This window comes from Neophocaena asiaeorientalis, unplaced genomic scaffold (assembly GCF_003031525.2).
Source record: "Neophocaena asiaeorientalis asiaeorientalis breed wild unplaced genomic scaffold, Neophocaena_asiaeorientalis_V1.1 scaffold67, whole genome shotgun sequence".
Taxonomy (NCBI): domain Eukaryota; kingdom Metazoa; phylum Chordata; class Mammalia; order Artiodactyla; family Phocoenidae; genus Neophocaena; species Neophocaena asiaeorientalis.
The window spans coordinates 10341572-10365187 of NW_020173731.1; the positions used below are offsets into that span (position 1 = coordinate 10341572).

General features: G+C 51.2%; 1 protein-coding gene across 2 annotated transcripts in view; it reads right to left on the reverse strand.

The window, feature by feature from the left end:
- RASSF5 (Ras association domain family member 5) overlaps window positions 1-22447 on the reverse strand; it is a 70653-nt gene extending 48206 nt beyond the window's left edge. For both annotated transcript variants that reach the window (XM_024750908.1, XM_024750907.1), the window contains exon 1: window positions 21985-22447. In XM_024750908.1, coding sequence (XP_024606676.1) covers window positions 21985-22447 — 463 coding nt within the window. The remainder of the gene's footprint in view (window positions 1-21984) is intronic.
- Between the last annotated feature and the right edge of the window lie 1169 nt (window positions 22448-23616).

The window sequence follows — 23616 nt, forward strand, 5'->3', positions numbered from 1 at the left end:
TAAGACTCAGAGCAGCCAAATTAATTAATTAATTACTTAAAATAAATTAAAAAACAAACAAACAAAAACCACTATCACCACCACCACACACACAAAAAAGTGTATTGGAAAATTACAATGTTACAAAAGTTTTTAAAAAGCATGAGTAAGGTCTTTCCGAGCAAGTCAGTGGGAACAGTCCTCAGTCTTGCCTTGGCTCCCTTCTCAGATATTTCTTCAAGAGTCCTCCATTCTTGTGCTGGGGGTCCCTCCACTCAAGACCAACCATGTCCACTCAGAGACCACCTAGAATGCTCTCTGTGCCTGTCTGTCCCAGGCCGGCCCAGCCCTGCTTCACCACCTGCAGCCCCACTGCACCCAGCAACCTCGACACCCCCTGCTCCCCCAGCCAGAAGCACCTCTCTCCACATGGGTCCAAGATTTCCCCTCGGACCTCAGGCCTTCTAGTGTCCTCTGCGACCACACGCCCCTCTAAGCCCCCAGGGCTGCAGCTCCTGAAGTCCACCCTTTCCCAGCCCTTTGCTCTGGACCCTGCTCAGTGTTCAAGAGGACCAGCCACTATTAAGCATTTGGAAGGGGGTTAGTATGAATTGGTTGAGTGAACAGAGGCAGGAATGAATGGTCTTCTGCCTTTTGCTGAAGTGGAGAGACCAGAGTGTGAGTGCTGACCTACCCCTAGGCTAGTGTCCTAACTCCTGCGTGCCTCAGCTTCCTCTCTAAATGGAGCCGATGGCAGTACTTGCCTCACAGGGTTGCTAAGAGCATTAGATGAGGTAATTACGTAAATCATAACACAACACCTGATACAAACTAAGAGATCAATAAATACTAGCTATTCATACTAACTGGCTAAAATCCTAGTCAATCTCACCAGTAGCCACAGCATCTGGCATCCTCATCCCGGAAGCCCGTCTGTGCACATCCCATCACTGCCCATTGACCTTTCTCCAGACCTCCACTGAGTCCTGATAAAAAAGGCTCTGATGCATCCTCAGACCCCATTGAGCCCCTCTCCCCAGTCTGAGGAAGGGAGGCCCCTGGTCTCGGCTCCCTGCAGAGGTGAGGTGCCAGGTGTGTATGCAGCCTGGTGAGGGGCAACTCTCCCCCACCTCGGAGAGGCACCTTTGCCCACCTGGGATGTCTCTCCTCTCTGCCTTCCTACCCATCCCCTCCAATACTTGAACTTCTAAAATCTTGCTCTAGTTTCAGAAAAGAAAATTGTTAACCAAAATTGATAACTTCCAGTATTAAAGAGGATGTGGGTAAATGAGAAGGTTCTTGCCTTATTGGTGGTACCAATTTCCTGCAGGAATTTATCCTCAGTGTGTATTTATTTGTATCTAAATACGCCTCCACTAAAAGGTTCATCACACAGTTATTTATGGCAACAAAATACTAGAAATACTGCACACCCATCTACAGGGGGCCAGCTACAATTATGGTATATTTAGCCATTATATAAGATGATGTAGATTGGTCAACTTGGAAAGATGTCCACAAGCATATTACTGAAAGAGAAAAAGGCTGTGTTTCGTGATCCTAATTATATAAAAACATACACATACTTACATATATATTATGCATAGAGAGAAATTTGGAAGGCAGGTGATATGCTTGCTGTGAGTAATGGGATTTCAAGTGTTTTTCCTCTCTTTATAGTCTAAATTTTTATAATATATTGTTTTTTTAAAATTTATTTTTGGCTGCACTGGGTCTTCGTTGCTGCACGCGGACTTTCTATAGTTGCGGCGAGCGAGGGCTACTCTTCATTGCAGTGCGCAGGCTTCTCATTGCGGTGGCTTCTCTTGTTGCGGAGCACGGGCTCTAGGCACGCGGACTTCAGAAGTCATGGCTCATGGGTTCTAGAGCGCAGGCTCAGTAGTTGTGGCGCACGGGCTTAGTTGCTCCGCGGCATGTGGGATCTTCCCGGACCAGGGCTCGAACCCGTGTCCCCTGCATTGGCAGGTGGATTCTTACCACTGTGCCACCAGGGGAGTCCTAATAAATATTTATTCTTTATAATTTTATAATGAATATATATTCTTTACTAATATATATTTTATAATGAATATATATTCTTTTATAATGAATATATATTCTTTACTAAAGGTACAAAGAAAAATCATGAACCCACATTGTGGTGACAGCGGCTACCATTATTCACTACCTACAATGTGTCAGACAGCTTATATACATGACTTCACGTTATCAGTACTATGCCTGTATGACATGTTTCTACCCCTGTTTTTTAAAAAGCAGACTTTATTTTTTAGAGCAAAACTGAGCAGAAGTATAGAGAGAGTTCCTGTATACCCTCTGCCCCCCCACCACGTGCACAGCCTCCCCCTGTACCAACATTTCCCATCCGAGTGGCACATTTTTCTGATGAGCTTACACTGACCTGTCGCTATCGCCTGAAGTCCATCATTTACATTAGGGTTCACTCCTGGTGTTGTACATTCTATGGGTTTGGACAAATATATAATGACATGTATCCACCATTTGGTATCACACAGCATAGTTTCACTGCCCTAAGTATCTCTGTGCGCTATTCATCCCTCTCACCCCACTAAAGCCTTGGTAACCAGTGATTTTTTTACTCTCTCCATAGTTTTGTCTTTTCCAGAATGTCACATAGTTGGAATCATACACTATGTAGCCTTTTCAGATTGTCTTCTATCACTTAGGAATACGCATTTAAGGTAACTCCATATCTCTTCATGACTTGAGAGCTCACTTCTTTTCAGTTCTGAATATTATTCCAGTGTCTGGATGGACCACAGTTTATTTACGCATTCATCTATGAAGGACATCTTGGTTGCTTCCAAGAGCGGGCGATTATGGATAAAGCTGCTGTAAACACCTGCATGCAGGTTTTCACGTGGATGTAGGTTTCCAGTTCCATTCTTCTACTCCTATTTTAGAGATGAGGAAACTAAGGCTTGGAAAGGTTAAGAGACTTGTCGAGAGCCACACGGCTGGTGAGTGGCAGAATTGCGAAGGGAAATCTATCACACATGGCTGCTTCTCAATAGCCCTGTTTTCTGGGAAACCATCTCCTCCGTTTGGTCCTGGTCCTCCCTACCATGCACTATTTGAGGCCAGGGATGGGCTTTATTAGGGATGGGGGTTAGGGGGCCCAAGGCCGGAAGAGAGCATGGGTCAGAGGGATTTGGGCAAGGAGTGCTTTCTCCTCGGCCCAGCAGGTAACAGCAAGAACGTCCCTCCCCAAGGCCTCTGCCTCATTCTGAGAAGTGCCAGTTCACAGCTTGAGTCCCAGCTCAGCCAAGCCACTCGGCCTGGGAGAACCCACATGGGCTGTCTGCCTGCTCTGGACTGGTCCTCCATCCATGGCCCCTTCATCTCTGGGAGACTATGAACTACTTGGGCAGCAGTCGGAGGTTCTTGCGCTGAGCTCCTCAGAGCACCAGAAAGGCCAGCTCTTCAGTCAAGGTCAAGCGCCACAAGTAGTGGGCGCTCGGCCTTCCCCACGCAGAGGCCCAGCCTCTGCAACTCTGCTCCCCGTGACACCCAAACAGAGCCACCTGCCCCATTGCGTGGAGAGATGAGGATGGTGGGAGAGTTCAGAATGCACAGAGGCTCTGAGCACCAAAATGCACCCACTTGGCATCTGTTAAGTCAGGCATCCTCAGACAGGCCGTGTGGCCCCTGAAGCACACTGTTTAATGTGCATGATAGAGGTCTTTTAGAAAGGGTGCAAGTGGCAAAACACTAAATCAGGAGCTTCGGAGTACACAGAATCTGGCCTCCAGGGCCACACAGATCAGGGTTTGAATGCAAGCCCTGTTTCTAATTGGGTATGAGATGCCTGGACAATTTACTTAACTTAGTAAAATATGGAATCTATTTTCAGCCTCAATTTCCTCATCTGCAAAATGGAAGTAATGATATCTTCCTTGCCAGCGGATGTGTTGCCAAAGTTAGAGAGAGTGTATGTGAAGTATCCAACAGTGCCTGCACCAGATGGTAGCTGTCACTTTCAACCCTGGGACTCCTGAGTCTGGGTAGCCGGATTCCTGTCGACTTAGCATGTGATGCTAGCCCTCAAATCTCTCAGTTTGGGGTCCTCTTCCAACGTATTAACTAAGAAGAATCATGAACTTTCTTGCTCACCTAAGTTCCTCCTACCTGCCCCTACCTGCCTCCAGCCCTGCCTTTGATGGCCCAGGGGAGTGAGGCAGAGACACAAGAGGATGAGTCATGCTGGAGGGAGGGAAGGTAGACAGACGGATTCGTCAAGCTTGGAGGGCTGTGGCCATTGCCAAAATCAACACAATCTATACATTTTTCATACTCCTGGTTAAACTTCTAGTGAGGCTGGCAGCAAGAGAATGGAAACTCCCCACCCCTGGGGTCAGACATCCAGCTCAGGACATCTGCATCTTTATGTTTCCAGGAAGGAGCCTGAACCCCAGCTCTAGGGAGACCATATAATGTAGTTCATTGTTTCAGAGGACAGGCCAACCCTGAGGGCACCCAGCACCCCGAACCCCAGCCTGGAGGGCCTGGAGACACACAACTGCCCCTGCGCACACTTCACACACACACACACACACACACACACACACACACCCTACAGACTGTGACAGAAGGCAGGCCAGGAAGCCAACAGGAAGGGTCAATGTTATGGTAGAGGAGTGGCCTGGAAGCCAGGCCCATGTCCCGGGTCAGAGAAGCCAGCCTTCCTGTGGACGGCTGGACTCACCGGGGTGTCGTCTTTGTGCAAAGAGCCGCAAGGGAATGCTGCTGAATGCGCTCAAGTCTTGATCAGATGTTGGGTCCCCAGGTAAAATGGAGGGCGGGGATGGGTGGGCTTTATGGGAAGCAGGCGCCCAGCTCAGGCAGGTCGAGGGAGAAAGTGCTCCGGGGGGGGGTGGTGCTGAGGAGCCTTGAATGGATTGAGGACATGAGGCCACCCCGAGACCTTGGGCCACACTCTCTCACAAAATCACCTAACAGCATTGCGTGTGGCAGGGCTGGAGGGGTGACACGCACTTTCAAGCCACCCTTTTGTACTCAAGGGAAAGGCAAAAGGTCCTGCTGAGTTGTTGCTCAGGGGCCAAAGCAGGTATTAAAATTCTTCCTGGGGCCTTGGTCCCTGGATCTAAAGGGTCCGTTCTTTATTCCCTGAGCCTGGCTTCTTGGTGGTCACATTTCTAAGCAGGCCAGATGTGACCCCTGCACCCTCTTCCCAAACTTGGCGCACGAGCTGGCCTGCAGAGGCACGATCCTGCCCCACGGGGGTGGGTGTGCCTCTCGGGCAGGCCCATTACTCATCTGTCTCCAACACAACCACACACCCCTAGGCTGAAAGCACCAACAAAGGGAAGCCACTGCGGTCAGGCTAGGCCAAGAGTATTGGGTGGGGGAGAAAATAGGGATAGGCGAGTCTGCCGGCCCTCAGTGCAAGGGGCTGGGGGAGGGAGGGAGGGCAGGACAGTTCCCGGCAAGTTCAGATGGATGATGCAGGGAGCAAAGGAAGTGTCAGGTGTGTCCGCCCTGTGACCAGCGAGGCAGGGGACAGGGCCTGACCCCAGGGCACCTTCCCGTGTGGTCTGTTTCATGCCACTTCACTCTTTGGGGGCGCTACACCCTGAACCATGCCCCTCACCCTGTCTTGTGTGGATGTGTATATATGTTTAAAACTATAAACAAAATTAATAGGGTTGGGCTTCCCTGGTGGTGCAGTGGTTGAGAGTCCGCCTGCCAATGCAGGGGACACAGGTTCGTGCCCCGGTCCGGGAAGATCCCACATGCCGCGGAGCGGCTGGGCCCGTGAGCCATGGCCGCTGAGCCTGCGCGTCCGGAGCCTGTGCTCCGCAACGGGAGAGGCCACAACAGTGAGAGGCCCGCGTACCGCAAAAAAAAAAAAAAAAAATTAATAGGGTTGAATCTACTTTTAACAATTCATGCTTCCACTTTAGATAGTATTAACTAACTCCCTGCCAGGACTACGCTAGAACTCTCCCTCCTGTCAACGCTGCCCACACGCCCTGATTTTCACTCTATTATATTATTTACACTTCCAATGTTTATGATATTTACATTCTGTTGTAACTATAAATTGCATGGTTGTCTAAAATTAACTCTACTTTTAAATTAATTCCATTTTTTTACAACAGCAAAACTATTTGTAATTTTAATTATTCTTTTAGTTGACTGAAATTTTTGGTATTATATTTTATATGCTTTATGTCTGCCAATGATGCTTCAAGCACCTTAAAGAGATGTGCCCCATTTTATTGTCATTTTGATGCTGTGGTGCTGGGGCCTTATGCATGAAAATGATCAGGAGATGTGGATGGAGAAAATAGAGATACGCGAGTCTGCAGGCCCTCAGTGCAATATTACAGAGCATCTCTGAAAAGCTCCCCTTGGCCGATAGTGGTAGCAGGCAACAGATTTTGGAAAAATGTACAAGTAAATGACATGAGGTGGGGTCCAGGGTGGGAAAGCCAAATGAACCTCATTCCTCACATGCAAGTGTCTGTAGGAGACCTGTCATCTGGACCCTCTGACACCACATCCAAAAAGGTCCAAGTTGTATTTAGGGTGTGACCATGAAGATAGAAGTGCAAAGACATGGCACAATATTTGAACAGGGACAATTAAAGTATGTGCACCCACCAGGACACACATACTCAGAGAGAGAGAGTTAAACCTTTTTATGACAATTATGTCTCTTATCTTTCCACACCTACCTAATTACTAGTCAGTTTTTCATGTGTGCAAGCATGCATCCACTCAACATGTATTTATTGGGGGCCTACCAGAGGTCAAGTACTGTTCCAAAGGACAGCCAGTTATATCCAAAGGCTTGTGTAAACGGAACAAGTGGATGAAAGGAATATATATATATATATATATACACACACACACACACACACACACACACACACACACACACACACATATATACATATATGTCTATATATACTCAAAGTTATATATTTTAATACAGATATTAAAATCCTGTTTTGATTGTCACCACAGGAAAAGATAACTCCTATTGCCAGAGTACCTTAAGAAAAAATATTTTAAAACACTATAGACAGCCATAAAAAAGAATGAAATAATGCCATTTACAGCAACATGGATGGACCCAGAGATTGTCATACTGAGTGAAGTTAGTCAGACAGAGAAAGACAAATACCATATGATATCACTTATAGGTGGAATCTAAAAAATATGATACAAATGAACTTATTTACGAAAGAGAAATAGAGTCACAGATGTAGAAAACAAACTTATGGTTACCAGGGGGGAAAGCGGAGGGGGGGTTGGCAGGGAAGAGGGATAAATTGGGAGAGTGGGACTGACATATACGCACTGCTATATATAAAATAGATAACTAATAAGGACCTACTGTATAGCACAGGGAACTCTACTCAATACTCTGTAATGGCCTATATGGGAAAAGAATCTAAAAAAGAGTGGATGTATGTATATCTATAACTGATTCACTCTGCTGTGCACCTGAAACTAACACAACACTGTAAATCAACTATACTCCAATAGAAATTAAAAAAATAAAATAAAACACTGTAGACAGTTGGGTTTAAGGGAATTTTACAAACAGCAACAAGCCCATGAAAACTAAGGCCAGTGTGGAGCTGCCAGATGCCCTCTTGGCTCAGGTCACCTCAGAAGGGGCATCCGCTCCCTCTAAGCATGTGTCACTCCGCTCTGGGTGTAGGAGAGACAAAGCAGGTGGGGTCCCCCTCTCCAGGGCTCAGAGCCCCCTGCACCCATCCCTGGGGCCCCTGAGGAGACACACGGAGGAATCTGGGCAGCTGGCAGAGAAAGGACGTGGGCCTAGTAGTGAGGGGCAGAGGTGGAGTGAGGAACGTGAAGGCTTTTTTTGGTTTTTAGCTTTTGTTTTTAAAGCAAACACCATCTTAGAGAGGGGGCAAAGGGTTGCCTAGCCTCTTGCTAAGCTTGAGTATATTTTTGGTAGTGTTCCACAGACCCCAAAGATAAGGACAGCCAAATAGTTTTGCAAGAAGTCCCACCTCGGCATCTGCAGACCACAGGGCAGGGGATGAAGCTTCGACAGGTGTGCAGATGTGAATGCACACACAGGTGCATGCGCACAGGTACGCCCGATCCGAGTGCCGGGAGGTCACAAGAGGCCAGGAGCAGAGAGGTTCAGTCCTTTATGGGACAGCCAGGCTGCTGCATCCAACTGGTTTTTCCACACCTGCTCTGATGTCATTTGATTTCAGAGTGCCAATCATCAATTGACCATCAACCAACCGGGTGAAAGGAGACTTTTGCAGGAGGAGAAAAGTAAATAGATTACGTCTGAGGCCTTCTCTGCAGAAGACATACAAAGGCTTCTTTACAGCTGTATCCCTGTAGCCAGGACCACCAGAGACTTCTGGAGAGAGCCAGGCCTGTATCCCAATGACCCCCCGAGCAGCCTTTTAAAATGACATACGACTTGCTCCTTGCCAGCATGCTTGCTTAGCTCCTAATGACGCCCGGTGGGCTAATCCAACCCCTGCCTGTTAATTAAGTGACATAGTAAACTCAATGATGGGAATTTTTCCAGAGAATGTGTTTAAGAGTTTTGTGCTCCTCCTCTATTTCTGCCTGGGCAAACCTTCAAACCCTATCTCTTTCATTGAGACGTGGGAGGCCCACCTTGGCCCAGGTAAGACAGAAGAGCAGACAGCGTGCTGGGGGCTTGCACGGATGACCCAGTGTGAGCCATCATTAAAAGTCTTTCTGGGGGGCTTCCCTGGTGGCGCAGTGGTTGAGAGTCCGCCTGCCGATGCAGGGGACACGGGTTCGTGCCCCGGTCCGGGAAGATCCCACATGCCGCGGAGCGGCTGGGCCCGTGAGCCATGGCCGCTGAGCCTGCGCGTCCGGAGCCTGTGCTCCGCAACGGGAGAGGCCACAACAGTGAGAGGCCCGCGTACCGCAAAAAAAAAAAAAAAAAAAAAGTCTTTCTGGGAGCAGTTGCCGACGAGGGGCCTGCTCAGTGACCAGCATCATGTCGGATGGTTTCCGTCAATGTCACGTTTAACACACAACACCTGCTTGAGATGGGGATTCTTTGCTCCATTTTACAATGGGAAGAACTAAGGCTCAGAGAGGTTAATCTGTACAAGGAAGGCCCTACCACCTGGCATCCACAGTCCAGGCTCAAGTTGCTCTGGCTCATTTGCAGCAACATGGATGGGCCTAGATATTATCATACTAAGTGAAGTAAGTCAGAAAAGAGAAAGACAAATACCGTATGATATCACTTATATGTGGAATCTAAAATACGACACAAATGAATATATCTATGAAACAAAAATAGACTCACAAATATAGAGAACAGACTTGTGGTTGCCAAGGGGGAGGGAAGGTGAGGGAGGGAAGGATTGGGAGTTTGGGGTTAGCAGGTGCAAACTAGTATATATGGAATAGATAAACAACAAGGCCCTACTGTAGAGCACAGGGAACTATATTCAATATCCTGTGATAAACCATAATGGAAAAGAATATGAAAAAGAATACATATACATAACTGAGTCACTTTGCTGTACAGCAGAAATTAAACACAACATTGTAAATCAACTATACTTCAATAAAATGTTTTTAAAAATTTGACCTGGCTCCAAGCCCATTCTCTTAAATGCTACATTACAGGTCACTCACAGAGCTACTGCAGAGTCCACAGTCCACAGTCTACCACTCCCATCATCTTTGAGCATCCTGTCTCGCCCCTCCTCTTCCAATCAGTTCAACCCAAATGCTAACACAAGTTAAACGAGCAGAGGCTGCGGTGCAGTATTTACCCAGACCTTAATGCTGCCACTCCAGGCCTGATTGATTTCATTAAATTTGTAACTCCTTGGGCTGAAGAGCAAAGGGGCAAAGGAAATGCTCTGTTGAATAATTCTTCAGGAGGGAGGATGGACACGAAGACACGAGTGAACATTAAATCGAGGAACTCAGTCTCCAGCTGTCCTCTGCGTGAGGGTCACAGTATGTATTGGGCTATTGATGAGGATAAAGTATTCAGGCTGGCTAAACAGTATTTGTCTCCAAATGGGGATTAGATCTAGTGGAAGTGAAATTCCCACCTTTCAAGATGTAAAACTGCAATCAAGAAAATTACATTTTCCACAGTTAAGATCACATTGCCTTTCAAACGCTGCTTTCACAAACTTAACCCAGAGATGACTTTTTAGTTTAGTTCCATCCCTAAGACTCAGTGTTGGGACCCACCCAAATGTCCACCTGTCCCCAAATGTGTGTGAGAACAGCATGGAGACAAATGGGGCCAGGAACCCAAGGAAAGCTGATGTGCTCCAAAGATCCAGCCATCGAAGAGAAGCAGCTAGAGGCCAGTAAGATGAGTAGAACCCGGCAGTGAGGGGTTCCAGTTCTGACTGTGCAGCTCTAAGCCTTAGCCAGGGGCCTGACTTCTTTGGGCCATCTCATTTGTGAAACAGAATAACCCTTTTCCCACCCCTAACATACAGAGATCTGGAGGGAATAAATGATATTTAAAACAAATAAAAAACCCAAACAAACACAAATCCCTTGTATCTTTAGCAGAAGAGCACTGCAGAAATATAAGATGCTGTAGCTAGTCTGATCCAGCAGGAAGAATGCTAGGCTGGAAGGCAGGTGCCCAAGACCCTGGTCCTGGAGCTGCCACCAACTTTTGTTGGCCTCAGCCTCCTTCGTTTGAAAAAAGGAGTAAGTGACCTCAGATTCTATGAAAATTGAATTGCTACAGTCTCTCCTCCCCACCTTTCACTCAGCCCACACTGTCCCGTTATCCTTCCCCAGCAAGGGCTGTTCTCACCCTAATTAGTGCTCCGGGAAGGAGGCTGCAGCCCAGTCACTGCCTGAAGCTGGAGCTCCTGTCCAGCTGTGTTCCGCCTGCAGCCTCTGTAGCCCCACACAGTCTGCCTGTGTGCCCCCCATAGGCACCTCCACTAACCATGCAGGTGAGATGCCTTTGCCTAGGAAACTTCACTGCTCAGGGGTCCTCGGAAGGCTGGCTCAGCAGCTTCGCAAGGTGTGATGCCCCTGGGAGCTACAGGATGGGCAGCATGGAAAAGACTGGCCACCCAAGATGCCCATCTATATTCTGCCTGCTCAGGGACCAGATTAGGATGACTGATTGGCCCTAATTCTCAGTCAGGGAAAGGCTGTTAAAGCCCACGGCCAACACAGGCTTCTGAAGTTCCACCTAAACCTGGCAGGGTGGCAGCACCTGAGCTTTGGGCCTGGGGAGTCAGGGGGGCCAAGGAGTGGTGCTGAGCGCAGCATTAAGTACCGGGCTGCCAGGGGGCTCCTGCACTGCCTTGTCCATGGGACAGGCCACTAGGTAGGCCTGGCCTCCGAATCCAAGCCCCCCCTGAGCACCCCCACCTGGAATGACTTAGACCTACCTCGAGGAAGCCGGGCCTTGGGATGGAACCTCTGGAGGGCCTGGAGCTTTACTGATCCCAAATGACTCTTAGGGAGCCTGCGGAAGAGGCGCTGGAGCCGTGAGGTGACCGTTCCGAAGCAGGTGGAGGCCGCCTCTTCAGCCCGGCCCTCGGTCATCCCGCTGGGCTACGGGATATCAATAGCTTCTCTCCAGGCCTGGCATCAGGGACAGAGTGACGAAGGGGGGAGTCACTGGCCCGGGGAGGACTCCGGGCCTCGTGTGAGCCAGGCTTTGCTCAAATCAGCCCAGCCTCCCTGTTCCTCCGAAGTAAGTCACGGGCACTGGGGACCCCGGGCCGGCACCAGCCAGCCTGCCCGATGCCTTCTCTTCCCAGCTGAGGTCCTATCCCCTCCACCTCCCCCCAGCGGAAAACTTTCTATTCCTGGGGCTTTTAGCTTGATAAGATAAACATGCCCCCACCAAACAGGCTGCAGAAAGAGCCTGCCCTGGGCCTCACTTCTCAGGAGCGCCTGTGAGTCTGAAAATCAATGTCTCCAAAGTTTCAACAGACGACAGAAGTGATCCGTTACCTCACGCTGGTGCCTGGCCCATGAACTCCTTAATGGATTTCTTTGGGGATGTCGGATTAATAACGCTTTACCAGCTGTACAGGCTCCCAAGGGACAACCGCACTAATTCACATCCTCCTATGCTAAGCCCAGGACGGGGGAAGGGCTTTCAGCTGCCCAGGCCCATAGGAAGCGGTGCTGCCTTAAGAGGGTCAGACCACTTATCTGAGAGCAGATACCTGCGCAGAAAAGAGGCAACAGGAGTAGGAATAAGAAAGAGAAGAGAAGAAAAGAATAGAGTCCCTCATGAAGAGGACAGAAAGGTTGTTCTCTTGCCCTAACATGGGGCTCACAGGGTGTCCCCTAAACAGTGACTCCCAGAAGCAACCAAGTCCTGGTGGGGAAGTTCCCAGAGGCCCTGTCACCCAGGCCAAGACGGGCGATTGGCACTGGACAGGCAGCAAAGCCTTCCAGGAAAACCGCTGAGGAGGGTAGCCTGCTCCCACGCTGCCCAGAGACTCCAAAAGTCACACGCCAACCGCCACTGGGGGCCAGCTTCAGATGAAGCCGGGGCGCTGTCCTTTAGAGGAAAGGCACCACAGAGGGCCGATGAAGCTGCATTTACACCTCTGGGGGCTGGTCACCTAGTGCTGGGTCCAGAAGGTGAACACTCATGAGTTCAGATGTGAGCCCTGTTGGCCCTCGTGCGGCTGCCAACCTGCTTCCACCATTTTGTGCTGTGGTTCTTCCCCAGGCCACAGAGAATGTTGAACGGCATCCTATCCCAGAGGCCAGGCCCTCAGGCCACTGAGAGAAGAAAACGGTAGGGCAAACCCAAGCTGCACCTGACCTTCCAAATAGGCTCCCCTATCACCTGCCCCCTCACAGGATCTCTGGCCAGGAGGCCCCAGCTAGATCACCCCTCCCTGCTGAGGCCCTCAGTCCTTGGTGCAGGAACAATAAAGCACACTGTTTACAAGTCATCTATTTAATAGAGAGATGCCCCCAAATGCCGCCTTCCTCGGGCTGGGACACTGGGTCTTTCTCCCTAATGCTTCCTTGGTGCGGCGGGGCGGTGGGGGGGACTGGGCTGCCAGTGGTCTGTTTTGTGATCATCTAGCTTACCCAGGAGCTCTGCCTAGACGAGGCTCGTGAGTCCAGGTCCTGAGATGACACCGGGGCCGCCACGTGAAGCTGGGAGCCCAGATTCCTGGCCCCACTGGGACATGAGATCTTCACGAGGGCCCAGGTACTCCCACCTGCTTGAGCACAGGCAAGGGTGGCTTTCCCACTCCCATGCTCACAGAGGAGGACACGCACATGCTGGGAAACTTTAAATCATGAGTCATGTGTCACGGGGGAAAATCCCTTCTGAATGCCCCACTTGGGCTGGAGGATATACTGATCTCACTTCTCCTTTTCCTCATCAGAGATGATTTTGTGGACAGGTTAAGCCATTGGGGAAGCCAGCAGGAAAGAACTGGCTGAGAATCCAGATGGGGCTTTGGGAGGTTCTAGAATCTTCACTCCTGACTTTTAGAAAACCTGGATAGAATTTCTGCTGTACGGATATTTCAGGAGGAACACAGTGACCTCCTGGTGCCCCAACATCTAAGCACTGACCCTCTGACCTCCAGCCAGGGCGAACCTAACTCGAAGAAACAGGCTTCACCATCTTAAGTGCTGGGGTTACAACATATTCTCACCTTGAAACTCTATTCATATAAAGGTCCTCCCAGATTGCTTTTTAAAACACTCATCACTAGAATAGACATTTACAGAGAGTACGCTCAACCCCTTTTTCTAAAAACTCTCAAGTTACAGCTGGACTCTTTTGTTCCATTTGAATAGTAAGGCATCTCTGAGGTTTATTTTTGGATTTTTAATACTTTCCTCAGTTGCAGAAAGGACATAATTGTTTCAACAGAAACCACAAAACCTTCAGCTTCTATTCAACTTGAATGGAAAAAACAGCTTCCTCCAAGTCAGCAAGAAAAGTGACGATACCCAAATGTGAGCCTGACCTGGAGGCACACAGAGTTGGGGTGGGAGTGGGGGGCTCTCCCCAGATTTGCTGCCCCTCGCTCAGCCACAACACTGCCTGGGACAGGGCGGAGGGCCATCGTGTAAACCTCAGTTTATTTTCCAGGCCCGATCCAATTCTTCTGCCCCGTAGCTGTCCCCTTTGAGACACAACCTAATTTTTCTTTGGTTCATGATTAGTCCTGTGCCATGAACCCTGGGTCCTGACAAGGAGGATCTTTTCAGTTCCAGGAAAAGGTCTTCAACCTGCATTTCCACGCCCACCTCCCCTACACACACCTAATACCAAAGGGTGGGGTGGGGAGGGGACAGACACACTTGATTCTTTTATGATTTAAGAAAAACTTCACCTCTTGTTTCAAGACCTCATGATTTATACATGCTGAAAACCTATTTAAAAACCCCACATGGAAAACAGGCTGAAGTGCGCCAGCTCTCAATTGTCCAGGACCTGACTGATCCTCTAGCTTGCACATGGCTTACCCGCCCCTTGGTTCACCCTCCTCTTTTTCTGTACCTCTTTTTATGGACATTTCAGCGTTCGTTGGCAGAAGGGAAGCAGATGAATGAGGAAACTCCATTAACGTGCATATTCAATGACATTAGCTCATGGGGCAAAATGCTATGTCGGGTTCTGGTGCTGATTTTGCTAATGATCCAGGTCATCGCAGAGAAGTCACTGACTCCCTGAATGCCAGGGAGTGACTTCTCTCCTCATTTGTGAGATGGCCATGATTCACCCAGCCCTGCCTGCCTCACAAGGGCACCGCAAGGCACAGCAGAGCCAGTAGGCAAGAAAACACTTTAGATACAGCCAAGTCATCTCTGAGATAAAAGTAATCTCTGTTCCCACAACTTCTTGGCCATTCTCAGTATTTCTTGTTCCATATGAATATCTCCATCCTTGCAGGCTCACAGAACACCAATCTGTATCTTCAGCAAACACGACAATTCTTTCCCAGATCCAGCATCCGGTAGAAACAAACCATAAAAGGATAAAAAACAAAATGGGCGAGAAACATCGCTCTTCTTTCAAGGCTGACTTTTCTGAACCTGTGGTCTGATTTCGGAAAGGTTCACGTAAGCCACATTTTCACGTTCTAGCAGCACTAGCCAACAGCCACTGCAGACATCTGGGTGAGATCTGCTCTGCCCTGGAAGTGTTTGTTCAAGAAACAGGGATGGGGCTTCCCTGGTGGCGCAGTGGTTGAGAGTCCACCTGCTGATGCAGGGGACATGGGTTCGTGCCCCGGTCCGGGAAGATCCCACATGCCGCAGAGCGGCTGGGCCCGTGAGCCGTGGCCGCTGGGCCTGCGCGTCGGGAGCCTGTGCTCCGCAACGGGAGAGGCCACAACAGTGATAGGCCCACGTACCGCAAAAGAAAGAAAGAAAGAAAGAAAGAAACAGGGATGGGGAGCAGAAGGTGGTGTGCAGGCCCTCCACTGAAGGGTAAACATGACCCAGTCTCACTGTGGTCACAGGTGAGGGACATACCGGTCACCTGCCTGCCCACCCAGTGATACACAGGAACTGACTGAACTTTCCAACACCACCCTTCTTCCCAAGCCGCAGCACAATGTCCGCTTGTGCTTTCCCCCTGATGCCCTCAATGAGGCTAGGGCAATAGGGGTGGGTAGGAATATCCTGAAGAAAATCTGGGATGCACTACAGCAACCAGGGGTCACAGACCCCTCAGCTAGCACAGAGTACTCTCCACCAGCAGGCTGGGCACAGGGCAACTGTGCCAGGACAGACCCCTGCTGCTTTTTCTCCTTCCTCTCCAAAAAGGCAAAAGAGAACCAAATGTCACAGCTTTTCTTATGGGTGCATCTCTCAAGAATGTTCTCCATGCCAGGAACCACGGGCGGGCTAGAACAGGCCCTGCATGAACTTGTTGGCCACTTTGGCCAACACCACCACACCATGGAGAGTTCTCGGGGTCCATCAGGCCCTGCCCATGTCTCCTCGGCATGGTGTTAGGGTACCTCAAAGGACACCCAAATATCACCCCCTAGGTCTGAGTCAAGACAGTCTTGACCTTGGAGTGGCTCTCCCTCTGACTCCTCCCTGGTACCGATGTTATTCCACTTCAACCCGGGAACCGAGCCTGCTGCCCTGCCTGACGTCATCACCTCGGCCTCCTTGCTCATTCCCCAAAGCCTAAAAGCTGGCTCTGCTCTCCTCCTAGCCCCGAGATCCAGCCCTGAAGATGTAGAGAAACTTGCCAAGACTCTTGGAAAAAAACCGAAAGTGACTAAATGCAGAGCTCTCTCTCCCGTCAGGGCTGGCCTTCCCAGGGTCGGCGGCCTCCCACCACTTCCCGACCCAGCCAGGGGAGAGCCGAACAGAGCCTGCGGGAGGAGTGGGTGGCAGGGTGGGACGAGGCCCTCTGGAGGGTCAGAAAGCATCCTGCCACGGGCACCGGCAGATCTGCAAGCCCATGGTGGGTGAGAGGACTACACGAGCTGGTGCTGCTGGAAGCCGGGATGGAGGGAGGCGGAACGTTCTGTCTGCATGCTTTGCACACCCACAAATACTCACCTGCCAAAGAATTCTCACCTTGTCATCAGAGGAATGCAAACAGGAAGGGCCCCTGGTCAGGCCAGAGATGTGCTTCCAGCTTCCTCATCAGCCTTCATAGCACCCCAGCAGGCAGGGCAAAGGCAGCACGCAGCTCCCTCCACGGGGAGACTGAGGGGGGAGGGGTGGGTGTCGGGAGCTAGCGAGAGCCCCGTGGGAGAGCACCTGGGAAGCAAGACCCAGGACGCTCCCACGGCCGGCCCAGCGGGGGGCGGCCCCTGTCCCAGAGATGCTGGGCACGGACCAAAGGAGGGAAATGGCTTGACAGCCCGAGACAGTCAGAGGCCATCTTCAAGGCCAGTCGGGTTTGCCCAACATGAGGGTCTAACCTTCCCCTGCCCCTTGGCCAGATGGACGGGCGACTCCTCTCCACGTGAGACCTCGGCAGAAGCCTCCCTGCATCCTGACCTCATGAATCTGTTCTGAGGATGAGCGTGGCAGCAGTATGCAAACCCTTTGTGCTCCTCAGAGAAAAGGCACCGTGGACCTGTGAAGAATTCTTGCCGTGCTCACTCTCTAGGCTGGGTCTGCCCTGAGCCTCAGCCGCTCTCCTGAGCCTTTGGCCCCTGTCACCACGCAGAAGCCGGCTTCCTGAGGCAGGAGGGTCACCTCACCAGCTAGGAAGGGCTCTTCAGCTGGGGGCTCTCTTTTCCCTGTCACTCAGGGCCTACCTGCCAGGCTTGGCACCGGCTGAATTCACTGGTAAACTTGGGGAAAAGAGAGAGGGTACCGGCTCAAATCCGCAGTGCTGAGGGGAGATGTCAATTTACTTCCACCTAATGACTCCGCAGGATCAGCAGGAGAGCACGCACGTTCATTACCAAGTCTAATTAGGCGGGCAGACAAGTGGCATTAATCATTTTTGACTGTACCTGGGATTCGAGCCCCTCTTACTCGAATAAGTAATTTTCTGAATAATCAGAAAATTTCATGCTCTGATGAATAGGGGGGAAAAAATTAAACCCACATTTAATCCTTTCACTTTCATCTTTTGAAAATACAGGAAGCAGGGAGGAGAGGAAACAGAGTAACAGCTTGGGGAGCTCAAACGGCCTCTGTCAAAGCATTCCAGGTCCTTTCTCTGTCCTCCCTTGTCCGCCGGCAACCCACTCCACTAGGACGTTCCCCAAGAAGAAAACCCCAATCAGAGCCAGGGGCAGGGGAGGGATTGGGGATTCCACTGTCTCTTAACAAGAAAACAACCATTTCAGGGCTTAATTTTCCTAACCTCCAAAGCCAAACATGGTCCTGAATTAATGAAAATACTTCAAGTCATATAATTCAGTGCTACCTAGTATCCTGGACAAATAAAACACTTTCCAAGTGCCCAAGGTTCCTGGGTCTGCCGCAGGGACACTCAATGTCCATGTCCCCATAGCCTCTCCTACAAAGAACCCATGACAGGGGGTGGGTTTGTAGGAGCCTGTGGCTGTCACATTAGTGGGTCCAGTCTGTGCAGAGAGGTGGGTTAAGCTCAACCACTGATGCAGCGACGAGACAGAGCTACAACGTCTGGACAAGGGGCTCTGTGAGATACCAGCCTCACTCACCAAGAAGGCCCCTGTCCCCATCCCTGCGGGCTCCATGGCAAACACCTCATACTCACACCATAATTCAAGTCTATCACAGGAGGGGAAGGTCAGGATGATGAGCCCCAGGGTCCCCCTTCCACCCTATAATCCCAATCACGTAACACTTCACAGCTCTGAATGGCACCCTCTCGAAAGAGGACCGGCTCCACTAGCAACGTGCAAGGCATGTCTAAACATCCCTCCCTGAATGTTGAGTTGGACTTAGCTTTCCCCATTTTCCAGAGCATTCCTTGATCCAGGATGGCTAACATACCCACCAAAATGTGATGAAAGGTAAAAGGTCAACTCCATGTGCCTTCTATAGAAGAAAGGGTCCACAACCTGTAAGGGACATTCCCTGAGAACAAAGCCATAGGGCAGCCTGTGAGAGTTTTAAGGGTTGTTTGTTATTGACCATCCCTCCTGGAAGGCTGGAAATGGGCTCTCCCTGCTGCAACTGCCCCCACCCCAAGACACACACACACCACACACACACGAATTCATACAATCTACCTCTCTCTCCCCCTCCCAATCCCCACTGGATTTCCTTCTCTATCTAACAAACATGACTTCTTTAATCCTGGAAATGAATATTAACTTTGAACTTTTCCTGTTGGCAAATCCAGCATTAACCAGAGCTCAGTTACAGACCTTGAAGTAGGGGTAAGCTTAAGTTAGAGGGATTTTCACTAAAAAGGCAGGCAGACAGTGGGAAGACAGTTTTCTAAAAGCTTCCCTTATTAAAAGCCCATTTTGCCAACACGGCCCCCACCCAGTGTCAGCCTCCTGCTCAGACAGATGTCACGTATATACCCACGGCTCTTCTGCTTGTTTCCAAGAGCAGGGGGATTTAATGGTAACAACAGGCAACCACCCTCATCAACCACTACTTACTGAGACTGCGCTGTGCTGGGGCCAAGTGGTACAAAGACAAGGCGCCTGGGTCTTCGTGACCTCTAAGCCATGGGTAATGCTTGTCAGCCTCAGCAGGCAGGAGTGGCAATGCTAGAGGACGGTTAGCGTCCACACTGCCTGGGATGCTCAAGGCACCTTCTTTCCCACTCAGCTCAGCAACCAAGCAGAGGTGGAAAACTGTACTCACTGCGTGGAAAGGTGAACCTAAGAAGCGTCAGGAGCCCAAATTGTTACAGCTGCTTGAGGAGAGGGGATAATACCACTCATATTGCATTAAACATTTATACTGCCTTCTGCCAGGCACTGTTCTAAGACCTTTCCATACATTAATTCATTTAATTCTCACATTAACACGATCGTGAAGGTAATGTTATCATCCCCATTATTATTTTTTGTTGTTGGGGGGGGAGCGAGGCTAGGCTTGTGGGATCTTAGTTCCCCAAACAGGGATCGAACCCATTTCCCCTGCAGTGGAAGCACGGAGTCCTAACCACTGGCCCGCCAGGGAATTCCCAATCATCCCCATTTTCTAAAACAAGGAAGCAGAACACAGAGGTGCCCAGGGTCACACAGAGACCAAGAGGCAGAGTCAGGATTCAAACCTAGGTCTCTGGGTCCAGGCCGTTCGCTTAGGCACTGCAGAGTATTGCCTTTCAAAAGTCATGGTTTTGACCCTTGCTTTTAGAAACAAAGATGAAACAAACCAACCCCACCATGGAATTAGAACTTCAACGGAAAGAAAGATGATTGGTGAGCTTGGCGGGCTGTGTCTCTACCTGCCAGCCATCAGAACATTTCTCAACTGTTCCCATCCAGCCACAGGTCCACAGTTAAATATTAATAACAACAAACAGAGGCTCCTCTCTATAGCCCCTTGATTCCAACTCTGCTCCCTCTCTGGTGTTCAGACATCCCTGGCTGGTATTAACCCACCTGGCTGGGGACCACCAAGTCACACACAAAGTCAGAGGACATGCCCGTGCATCTGGTGCTTCCTGCCACCAGAAACTATCTAATGTGAAGTGGGCATAAATTCATTTAATTATGGAGAATCAGGCATATTCACATACAAACACACACATGGACACCATTATCCACAACACCCCCCAAATCATAAAACTATAGGCCAAATAGTCCCCCAATATCTTTTTCGCTCTTGCTTGTAAAGTTTTTTTTTTTTTCCCTCGTGGCCCGTCATGCGGGATCTTAGTTCCCCAACCAGGAATCAAACCCGTTCCCCCTGCAGTGGAAGCTCGGAGTCCTGACCACTGGACGGCCAGGGAATTCCCCCAATGTCTTCATACAAACTAGAATTCCAATGAAGCGGCTCTCCCAGGATTCCGGCACATTAAAACCCATTACAACGAGGATACTGCCCCTCGCTGTGTTGACAGGGTTGGTGGATGCAGTAAAGCACCCCAGGACCCTTGAGAGGGCAAAAGCTGCCAACACATCTGTGGGAAAGTTGCATTTGATTCTACTGAAGGTCGGGGACATTTGCCAAGTGACAGCAGCCCTTCCACCCACGTCACACACCTCTATATCTTTTGCCCTTTCCTTTTTAATTAGCACCTGAACTGAGTTCTGGTGGTGGAGGGAGCAGTAACCACTTTCCCCTCCCATCGTCCTCTTCCACTTGACCCTGGCTTAGAGTCTGAGCTCTCCTTCCCTGAAGCCAGCTGCAGTGGGAGGCACACTGCACAGCCTTGGCCACAGAGAGAGGCAAGGTCAGGTTTTCCTGACGTGGATGTAGTTGCTGCTGTACAATGCTGGAGCTGGGTGGTAGCTGTGGGGCTGCTGTCATGCGGGAAGAGGCTTTGCTGAAAGATGCAAGCCACAAGCCATTTCCAGGGATGCTTTCTAGAGGTTGTACCATTGTCTGTGCTTTGTGCTCCAGATATTTAAACTATCTGTATAAACACATGGGTATGGATATCCTCTGCCAAACATGGTAACAGCAAATGTGGGGTGGGGTGGGGGGTAGGAAGAGGACATCTCTTAAAGAAATACACACACCTAACTGTCGGAAGAGAAAAATAATAAACCCTCAAGAATACTGCAAATTTGCTCAGAAAATCTATACACTGGATGCCCAGTGTTTTAGTCAGGCTTTGAGAAGAGTATGGCTGAGGAGGAGGCTGGAGGGACCTGAGAACTCTGGGGAGGAAGGGACAGGGCAGGTAGTTGGGTCATTTTCCAGCAGTGACCTAGGAGGAGGCAGGGCACAGCCAAACATCAGAGCAGAGTCCAAAGGTCTGAGGGGCCAGAGGTGGAAGGCAGGAGAGGGCACAGATCCAGAGTCACCTCAGGCTCTTTCAACCTCATAGCCTGTTTCCATCCATAGCCTAACCAGATCTCCTCCCTAACCCAACAGGTCGCCCTGGAGGAGGGGTGTACCACAGGCAGGCGTGTACCATGGGCCTGTACCACAGGCAGACGCACAAGTCATTCTGCCATCACCCTAATAAGCACGGGGCAAACGGTCATCTCAATACCAGCCCTTACAACCCACTCACAAGAACTTACAACAAAAGAAAGAAGGTGCACGGGAGACTAGGTAATGACCTTGTAGCTTCAGGTATCTACCCCAACCTACGGGTGTGTGTCTGTGTGTGTACATATGTGTCTGGGGAGGAGCGAGGCGCGCACCTGTCTGGGGAAGAGGTATTTGTTAAAGACCTCATAAGCATACCTGCGCAGTAGGCAGTCACTAGAGGATACCGGGCAGGGGACTAAGGCGCAGAGCGTCTCCAAGACTTACCTACCTCAGTTAAAGTCGAGGTCTCCCCTGGAGCCAGAGAGGGCAGTGCCCCCTCTCTGCCTGCCTCAGCCCCCTCGCAGTTGCTCGCCCATGGACTGCGGTCTTCCCCTGCGCCCCTCCCTACCCTGCCCTCACACTCACTAGCGCAGCGCAGCGCCTGACGCAGCACCTCTCGTCCGCACAGGTCACACCAGCCCCAGCCACTCCGCAGCTCCAGTTCGGCGAAGCAGTGCCCCTCGCCTCGCTCCGCCGGGACGCGGGGATCCTGCGGCTGCTCGAAGATGCTCCGCACGTCTCGGGGCCGGGGCGCTCCAGGCCGCCGCCGCAGTCTCTGCTGCAGACCAGGCCGGAGCGGGCGAGCGGGTCGGGAAGCCCGGGGCTGTGGCTCCAAGTCCCCCCGGGCAGCCCTTCTGGCACCGCGTCCCTCGTGCGCCCCGGGCGCAGTGGAGAGAGGCGCGGGGGCGCAGCGGCGCGAGGACCGGCCCGGGGACGGCGGCGGCGGCGGCGGCTTGGGGTCGCTCAGGCTCTGTAGATAGCGCGGCGGTTCTGGGTCCAAGAGTAGCCGGTACGGGCGCTGCCCGATGGCCGGGGACGCCATGGCCATGCCGGACTAGCGGCGGCGGCGCCGGCAGCTCTCGGCGTCGGCGCTGGCAGCTCTCGGCGTCGGCGCTGCTCCCGAGTCCGCCTCGAGAGAAGGGAGGCCCCAGCCCAGCGCGCCTTTAAAGGGACCGCAGCCTGCAGGGCGGGGCGGGGGCGGGGAGACTTCGGAGAGGCAGGAAGGAAGACCCGAAGGAACAACCGACCCGACCAAGTGGCCGGGGTGGCGGCGGGGGGCTCCTGAGCAAGTGTGGATTTAGGGGCGTCTTCAGGAAGCTGGGGCAGCTGAAGGATTGCGTATGGGAAAGGCTCTATACAGGACAACTCAGCAGAGGCATTCTGTTGGGGGTCGCCTGCCTTCAGCCCTGCCTCCTTCCCTCTCTCATCATTTCCCCCAACGCCAGATCCCCAGCAACCCGCACCCCAACACACCCAGGGGAGGGAGCGGGCCGAGGGGAAGGCTTTAGGAGCTAGCTGAGGATGGGGTCTAGAAAGATTTCCACCGGCTCAGTGTCAGCCCGCCACCCTTCCGGTTTTCTAGCCGACTGGAGGGATTTGTTCCCCTGCTGTTCCCCTCTCCGCCGTTCGCCGTCCCCTTGCGCGCAGAGCCAGGTGTGGGTAGGGGATGCCCGGCTCCGGCTCGCGGGCCCGCAGCAGCTCAGAGTCCCGTTGGCGCGGAGGGACGCGCGGCGGGGAACGCTTGCCACGCTGCTGGCGAGAAGCCGCCTCCGCGACGCGCAAGGCTGTCCCCGCGCCACTTTCACTCTGGTTGGATTTCCCCTCTCTCAGCAGCCCTGTCGGGTAGGATAGTCCTTTCCCGGAAGACTGGAGTTATAGTGGTCCTGGGTCCTAGACTGTGAGAACGCTCCAGCGCGCCTGGGTTGGGAGAGCTTTTCTTCCTAAGTCAAACCCGCCTCTCCCCATAGCTGTTCTAGTCATTACTGTGGAAATACATCCACCATCACCACCCCCGACCGCAAAAGCCTTATTTTGTATCCGGTATGGACAGCTCACCTGTGGGGCCCAAAGAGCGATCCCCATCTATCAGTTCCAGATCCAGGGTAACCTGGATATGGAAGCTTCATAACCTCCCCACTCCTCTCGAGTTTAATGCTCTGCTGTTACCGCCTTGAAAACCTTAATAATTTTTGAACAAAAGGCCAGCATTTTCTTTTA